Source organism: Heptranchias perlo, chromosome 13 (assembly GCF_035084215.1).
Source record: "Heptranchias perlo isolate sHepPer1 chromosome 13, sHepPer1.hap1, whole genome shotgun sequence".
NCBI classification, from domain to species: Eukaryota; Metazoa; Chordata; class Chondrichthyes; order Hexanchiformes; family Hexanchidae; genus Heptranchias; species Heptranchias perlo.
The window spans coordinates 1,113,341-1,122,039 of record NC_090337.1 but is presented as its reverse complement, the minus strand read 5'-3'; the positions used below and the strand labels follow the sequence as shown (position 1 = coordinate 1,122,039).

The 8,699-nt window shown below is 55.6% G+C and overlaps 1 protein-coding gene across 1 annotated transcript; it reads left to right on the top strand.

The window, feature by feature from the left end:
- Positions 1–1,204: 1,204 nt before the first annotated feature.
- LOC137331712 (trichohyalin-like) lies at positions 1,205–8,035 on the top strand. The gene is made up of 4 exons (XM_067995700.1): positions 1,205–1,223; positions 1,383–2,211; positions 2,244–3,175; positions 7,977–8,035. Exons 1-4 carry the CDS (start codon positions 1,205–1,207, stop codon positions 8,033–8,035), a joined length of 1,839 nt encoding a protein of 612 aa, XP_067851801.1.
- Positions 8,036–8,699: the final 664 nt, after the last annotated feature.

Genomic DNA, 8,699 nt, shown 5'->3' with positions numbered 1-8,699 from the left:
CACAGCTTGAGCACTGTGTACAGTTCTGGTCACCACATTACAGGAAAGATGTGATTGCACTAGAGAGGGTGCAGAGGAGATTTACGAGGATGTTGCCAGGACTGGAGAATTTTAGCTATGAGGAAAGATTGGATAGGCTGGGGTTGTTTTCTTTTGAACAGAGGAGGCTGAGGGGAGATTTAATTGAGGTGTATAAAATTACGAGGGGACTAGATAGAGTGGATAGGAAGGACCTATTTCCCTTAGCAGAGAGGTCAATAACCAGGGGGCATAGATTTAAAGTAATTGGTAGAAGGATTAGAGGGGAGCTGAGGAGAATGTTTTCACCCAGAGGGTGGTGGGGGTCTGGAACTCACTGCCTGAAAGGGTGGGAGAGGCAGAAACCCTCAACTCATTTAAAAAATCCCTGGATGTGCACCTGAAGAGCCGAAACCCACAGGGCCACGGACCAAGTGCTGGAAAGTGGGATTAAACTGGGGGGTCGTTTCTCAGCCGGCGCAGACACGATGGGCCGAATGGCCTCCTTCTGTGCCGTAAATTTTCTATGATTTTCTATAATTCTAGTCTAAAGGACTGAAGAATCTGACCTTAAGATTCCATGACAACCTTACGATGCACCGGATGATTCAGTGCAGGACTCACTCATGCTGTACACCAGTTCCGTTGGCCGTGCCGTAGACCAGTGCCGTAGACCTGTGCCGTAGACCAGTGCCGTAGGCCCATGCCGTCGACCAGTGCCGTAAATCAGTGCCGTAGGCCCATGCCGTAGACCAGTGCCGTAGGCCCGTGCCGTAGACCAGTGCCGTAGAGCAGTGCCGTAGACCAGTGCCATAGGCCCATACCGTAGACCAGTGCCGTAAACCAGTGCCGTAGGCCCGTGCCGTAGACCAGTGCCGTAGGCCCGTGCCGTAGACCAGTGCCGTAGACCTGTGCCGTAGACCAGTGCCGTAGGCCAGTGCCGTAGACCTGTGCCGTAGACCAGTGCCGTAGGCTCGTGCCGTAGACTAGTGCCGTAAACCAGTGCCGTAGGCCCATGCCGTAGACCAGTGCTGTAGACCAGTGCCGTAGAGCAGTGCTATAGACCAGTGCCGTAGGCCCATGCCGTAGACCAGTGCCGTAGAGCAGTGCCGTAGACCAGTGCCATGGGCCTGAGTGCAGTGCAATGTGGGATTTCTCGGGGGGATTCCTTCCGTCCGAGATCCGGATGCCTGGGAGCGGGGGCTGTTTGTGGGATCTTGCTGAGCGCAAATTGGCTGCCGCGTTTCCTACAGCACAACAGTGACTGATCATCAAAAAGTATTTAATTATCTGTGAAGTTCTTTCAGACGTCCTGAGGTTGTGAAAGGTGCTACAGGAATGTAAGTCTTTCTTTTTTTCAATAGATGTTCAGTGTTGCCCGGGAAAGGATCGCGGTGAGGAGAGTCTGGGGGATCGCGGTGAGGAGAGTCTGGGGGATCGCGGTGAGGAGAGTCTGGGGGATCGCGGTGAGGAGACACTGGAGAAGGATCGCGGTGAGGATAGTCTGGAGGAGGATCGCGGTGAGGAGAGTCTGGAGGAGGATTGTGGTGAGGAACATCTGGAGGAGGATCGCGGTGAGGAACATCTGGAGGAGGATTGTGGTGAGGAACGTCTGGAGGAGGATCGCGGTGAGGATAGTCTGGAGGAGGATCGCGGTGAGGAGAGTCTGGAGGAGGATTGTGGTGAGGAACATCTGGAGGAGGATCGCGGTGAGGAACATCTGGAGGAGGATTGTGGTGAGGAACGTCTGGAGGAGGATCGCGGTGAGGAACGTCTGGAGGAGGATCGCGGTGAGGAACGTCTGGAGGAGGATCGCGGTGAGGAACATCTGGAGGAGGATTGTGGTGAGGAACGTCTGGAGGAGGATCGCGGTGAGGAGCGTCTGGAGGAGGATCGCGGTGAGGAACGTCTGGAGGAGGATCGCGGTGAGGAACATCTGGAGGAGGATTGCGGTGAGGAGAGTCTGGAGGAGGATTGTGGTGAGGAACGTCTGGAGGAGGATCGTGGTGAGGAACATCTGGAGGAGGATCGCGGTGAGGAACGTCTGGAGGAGGATTGTGGTGAGGAACGTCTGGAGGAGGATTGCGGTGAGGAACATCTGGAGGAGGATTGTGGTGAGGAACGTCTGGAGGAGGATTGTGGTGAGGAACGTCTGGAGGAGGATCGCGGCGAGGAGTCTGGAGGAGGATTGCGGTGAGGACCGTCTGGGGGATTGCGGCGAGAAGAGTCCGGAGGACCATCGCGGTGAGGAGTCTGGACGAGGATCGCGGTGAGGAGAGTCTGGGGGATCGCGGTGAGGAGAGTCTGGAGGAGGATCGCGGTGAGGAACATCTGGAGGAGGATCGCGGTGAGGAACATCTGGAGGAGGATTGTGGTGAGGAACGTCTGGAGGAGGATCGCGGTGAGGAACATCTGGAGGAGGATCGCGGTGAGGAACATCTGGAGGAGGATTGTGGTGAGGAACGTCTGGAGGAGGATCGCGGTGAGGAACGTCTGGAGGAGGATCGCGGTGAGGAACATCTGGAGGAGGATTGCGGTGAGGAACGTCTGGAGGAGAATCGCGGTGAGGAACGTCTGGAGGAGGATCGCGGTGAGGAACATCTGGAGGAGGATCGCGGTGAGGAACGTCTGGAGGAGGATCGCGGTGAGGAACGTCTGGAGGAGAATCGCGGTGAGGAACGTCTGGAGGAGGATCGCGGTGAGGAACATCTGGAGGAGGATCGCGGTGAGGAACGTCTGGAGGAGGATTGTGGTGAGGAACGTCTGGAGGAGGATTGCGGTGAGGAACGTCTGGAGGAGGATTGTGGTGAGGAACATCTGGAGGAGGATCGCGGTGAGGAACGTCTGGAGGAGGATTGTGGTGAGGAACGTCTGGAGGAGGATTGCGGTGAGGAACGTCTGGAGGAGGATCGCGGTGAGGAACGTCTGGAGGAGGATTGTGGTGAGGAACGTCTGGAGGAGGATTGCGGTGAGGAACATCTGGAGGAGGATTGTGGTGAGGAACATCTGGAGGAGGATCGCGGTGAGGAACGTCTGGAGGAGGATTGTGGTGAGGAACGTCTGGAGGAGGATTGCGGTGAGGAACGTCTGGAGGAGGATTGTGGTGAGGAACGTCTGGAGGAGGATTGCGGTGAGGAACGTCTGGAGGAGGATTGCGGTGAGGAGAGTCTGGGGGATCATAGAATCATAGAATCATAGAAGTTTACAACATGAAAACAGGCCCTTCGGCCCAACATGTCCATGTCGCCCAGTTTATGCCACTAAGCCAGTCCCAATTGCCTGCACTTGGCCCATATCCCTCTATACCCATCTTACCCATGTAACTGTCCAAATACTTTTTAAAAGACAAAATTGTACCCGCCTCTACTACTGCCTCTGGCAGCTCGTTCCAGACACTCACCACCCTTTGAGTGAAAAAATTGCCCCTCTGGACCCTTTTGTATCTCTCCCCTCTCACCTTAAATCTATGCCCCCTCGTTATAGACTCCCCTACCTTTGGGAAAAGATTTTGACTATCTACCTTATCTATGCCCCTCATTATTTTATAGACTTCTATAAGATCACCCCTTAACCTCCTACTCTCCAGGGAAAAAAGTCCCAGTCTGTCTAACCTCTCCCTATAAGTCAAACCATCAAGTCCCGGTAGCATCCTAGTAAATCTTTTCTGCACTCTTTCTAGTTTAATATCCTTTCTATAATAGGGTGACCAGAACTGTACACAGTACTCCAAGTGTGGCCTCACCAATGCCCTGTACAACTTCAACAAGACATCCCAACTCCTGCATTCAATGTTCTGACCAATGAAACCAAGCATGCCGAATGCCTTCTTCACCACCCTATCCACCTGTGACTCCACTTTCAAGGAGCTATGAACCTGTACTCCTAGATCTCTTTGTTCTATAACTCTCCCCAACGCCCTACCATTAACGGAGTAGGTCCTGGCCCGATTCGATCTACCAAAATGCACCACCTCACATTTATCTAAATTAAACTCCATCTGCCATTCATCGGCCCACTGGCCCAATTTATCAAGATCCCGTTGCAATCCTAGATAACCTTCTTCACTGTCCACAATGCCACCAATCTTGGTGTCATCTGCAAACTTACTAACCATGCCTCCTAAATTCTCATCCAAATCATTAATATAAATAACAAATAACAGCGGACCCAGCACCGATCCCTGAGGCACACCGCTGGACACAGGCCTCCAGTTTGAAAAACAACCCTCTACACCCACCCTCTGTCTTCTGTCGTCAAGCCAATTTTGTATCCAATTGGCTACCTCACCTTGGATCCCGTGAGATTTAACCTTATGCAACAACCTACCATGCGGTACCTTGTCAAATGCTTTGCTGAAGTCCATGTAGACCACGTCTACTGCACAGCCCTCATCTATCTTCTTGGTTACCCCTTCAAAAAACTCAATCAAATTCGTGAGACATGATTTTCCTCTCACAAAACCATGCTGACTGTTCCTAATTAGTCCCTGCCTCTCCAAATGCCTGTAGATCCTATCCCTCAGAATACCCTCTAACAACTTACCCACTACAGATGTCAGGCTCACCGGTCTGTAGTTCCCAGGCTTTTCCCTGCCGCCCTTCTTAAACAAAGGCACAACATTTGCTACCCTCCAATCTTCAGGCACCTCACCTGTAGCGGTGGATGATTCAAATATCTCTGCTAGGGGACCCGCAATTTCCTCCCTAACCTCCCATAACGTCCTGGGATACATTTCATCAGGTCCCGGAGATTTATCTACCTTGATGCGCATTAAGACTTCCAGCACCTCCCTCTCTGTAATATGTACACTCCTCAAGACATCACTATTTATTTCCCCAAGTTCCCTAACATCCATGCCTTTCTCAACCGTAAATACCGATGTGAAATATTCATTCAGGATCTCACCCATCTCTTGTGGTTCCGCACATAGATGACCTTGTTGATCCTTAAGTGGCCCTACTCTCTCCCTAGTTACTCTTTTGCCCTTTATGTATTTGTAGAAGCTCTTTAGATTCTCCTTTGCCTTATCTGCCAAAGCAATCTCATGTCCCCTTTTTGCCCTCCTGATTTCTCTCTTAACTCTACTCCGGCAATCTCTATACTCTTCAAGGGATCCACTTGATCCCAGCTGCCTATGCATGTCATATGCCTCCTTCTTCTTTTTGACTAGGGCCTCAATCTCCCGAGTCATCCAAGGTTCCCTACTTCTACCAGCCTTGCCCTTCACTTTATAAGGAATGTGCTTACCCTGAACCCTGGTTAACACACTTTTGAAAGCCTCCCACTTACCAGACGTCCCTTTGCCTGCCAACAGACTCTCCCAATCAACTTCTGAAAGTTCCAGTCTAATACCATCAAAATTGGCCTTTCCCCAATTTAGATGTGTGGGGGATCGCGGTGAGGAGAGTCTGGAGGTGGATCACGGTGAGGAGAGTCTGGGGGAGGATCGCGGTGAGGAGAGTCTGGGGGAGGATCACGGTGAGGAGAGTCTGGGGGAGGATTGCGGTGAGGAGAGTCTGGGGGAGGATCGCGGTGAGGAGAGTCTGGAGGTGGATCGCGGTGAGGAGCGTCTGGAGGTGGATCGCGGTGAGGAGAGTGTCGGGGAGGATAATGGTGAGGAGAGTCTGGGGGATCGCGGTGAGGAGAGTCTGGGGGATCGCGGTGAGGAGAGTCTGGGGGAGGATTGCGGTGAGGAGAGTCTGGGCGAGGATCGCGGTGAGGAGCGTCTGGGGGAGGGTTGCGGTGAGGAGAGTCTGGGCGAGGATCGCGGTGAGGAGCGTCTGGGGGAGGGTTGCGGTGAGGAGAGTCTGGAGGTGGATCGCGGTGAGGAGAGTCTGGGGGAGGATTGCGGTGAGGAGAGTCTGGAGGTGGATCGCGGTGAGGAGAGTCTGGGGGAGGATTGCGGTGAGGAGAGTCTGGGCGAGGATCGCGGTGAGGAGCGTCTGGGCGAGGATCGCGGTGAGGAGCGTCTGGGGGAGGGTTGCGGTGAGGAGAGTCTGGGCGAGGATTGCGGTGAGGAGAGTCTGGGCGAGGATCGCGGTGAGGAGAGTGTCGGGGAGGGTTGCGGTGAGGAGCGTCTGGGGGAGGGTTGCGGTGAGGAGAGTCTGGAGGTGGATCGCGGTGAGGAGCGTCTGGGGGAGGGTTGTTGTCGATAACAGACCCCCCGGGATGTACATTCCATTGGAATTAATGCAGTTAAATCCAGTGGGTTCTGTAAAAGACGCCAGTCTCTATACCCCACCTCGGCGTTGGGTAACACACACGGGGTAAAGATGGAAATCTAACCCCAAGTGTCAAACCCAGTGAGTGGGATCATATGATCAACAATAATCACTGCACCTATGCTTAAAAAAAATTAATCCCCCCGAAACAAAAGGGGAACCACTCGCCTCCCCCCCTTTGTCCCACTCGCCTCCCCCCCTCTGTCCCACTCGCCTCCCCACCTTCGCCCCACTCGCCTCCCCCCCTTTGTCCCACTCACCTCCCCCCTTTGCCCCACTCACCTCCCCCCTTCGCCCCACTCGCCTCCCCCCCTTTGTCCCACTCGCCTCCCCCCCTTTGCCCCACTCACCTCCCCCCTTCGCCCCACTCGCCTCCCCCCCTTTGTCCCACTCGCCTCCCCCCCTTTGTCCCACTCGCCTCCCCCCCTCTGTCCCACTCGCCTCCCCCCCATTTGTCCCACTCGCCTCCCACCTTTGCCCCACTCACCTCCCCCCCTTTGCCCCACTCACCTCCCCCCTTTGCCCCACTCACCTCCCCCCCTTTGTCCCACTCACCTCCCCCCTTCGCCCCACTCACCTCCCCCCAATTTGTCCCACTCGCCTCCCCCCCTTTGTCCCACTCACCTCCCCCCCCTTTGTCCCACTCACCTCCCCCCCTTTGTCCCACTCACCTCCCCCCATTCGCCCCACTCACCTCCCCCCCTTTGTCCCACTCACCTCCCCCCTCTGTCCCACTCGCCTCCCCCCCTTTGTCCCACTCGCCTCCCCCCCTTTGTCCCACTCGCCTCCCCCCCTTTGTCCCACTCGCCTCCCCCCCTTTGTCCCACTCACCTCCCCCCCCTTTGTCCCACTCACCTCCCCCCCTTTGTCCCACTCACCTCCCCCCATTCGCCCCACTCACCTCCCCCCCTTTGTCCCACTCACCTCCCCCCTCTGTCCCACTCGCCTCCCCCCCTTTGTCCCACTCGCCTCCCCCCCTTTGTCCCACTCGCCTCCCCCCCTTTGTCCCACTCGCCTCCCCCCCTTTGTCCCACTCGCCTCCCCCCCTTTGTCCCACTCGCCTCCCCCCCTTTGTCCCACTCACCTCCCCCATTCGCCCCACTCACCTCCCCCCCTTTGTCCCACTCGCCTCCCCCCCTCTGTCCCACTCGCCTCCCCCCCTCTGTCCCACTCGCCTCCCCCCTTTGTCCCACTCGCCTCCCCCCCTCTGTCCCACTCGCCTCCCCCCTTCGTCCCACTCGCCTCCCCCCTTCGTCCCACTCGCCTCCCCCCTTTGTCCCACTCGCCTCCCCCCCTCTGTCCCACTCGCCTCCCCCCTTCGTCCCACTCGCCTCCCCCCTTCGTCCCACTCGCCTCCCCCCTTCGTCCCACTCGCCTCCCCCCTTCGTCCCACTCGCCTCCCCCCTTTGTCCCACTCGCCTCCCCCCCTCTGTCCCACTCGCCTCCCCCCTTCGCCCCACTCTCCTCCCCCATTCGCCCCACTCACCTCCCCCATTCGCCCCACTCACCTCCCCCCTTTGTCCCACTCGCCTCCCCCATTCGCCCCACTCACCTCTAATTGTCCTCTATCTCCCACCAGCCTTTTCTGCTCCTCTCTATTTCTCTCCCCTCTGCCCTGAATCTCTGGGCGCTAAATTGGGCCGTGTAACGCCCGGTGTTTCGGTGCAACACGGCCTCTCCGACATCCAAGATGGTGTCTTGGATGCGCATGCACGTTTTCTGGGTGGCGTGTGCCAGACGCCATCTTGGTAAAGGAGTTAGCGCAGGCGCAGATAACGAACTCTGGAAACGTGTAAAGTAGGGAGAAAATGGCTTCAATCAGTGTACAACGCTGATTTAAAGTGATAGACAACATTTTGGGACTTAACGCTCAACTCAACGCACAGTCTTAGCCCTGACCATCTGAACGTGTCTGAGAGGGACTGGAGGACCCCCCACCAGCGCTATTTAAAGGGACCATGCAGGATTTACAGGTTAGCGGCTGGATTATTGCTTCTGGCTGCCGAGATATTTGTAACTGTTTTTGGAGGTCTCCTACACTTGAACATGAGGACGCGGGGACATAGCCTAATATTTAGAGCCAGGACGTGCAGGAGTGAAGTTAGGAAATGTTTCTACATGAAAAGGGAGGGAGAAGTTTGGGAAGCTCTTCTGCAAACGGCAGTTGATGCTCGCTCAATTGTGAATTCTAAATCTGAGATTGATAGATTTCTGTGAACCAAGGATATTAAGGGATATGGGGCTAAGGCAGGTATATGGAATTAGGTCACAGATCCACCATGATCTCATTGAATGGCGGAACAGGCTCAAGGGGCTGAATGCCGCTGCCACTTGCTGCCTGCTGATATGCGCCACCTTCTCCTGCAAGAAAGCAGGACGTGGGTCTGGGTGATGTGCCTGTCATTTATGAATAGCTGCCAGTGTGTGTGGCCTGTGAGTTGTGGTTCGGTGGCTTGCAAC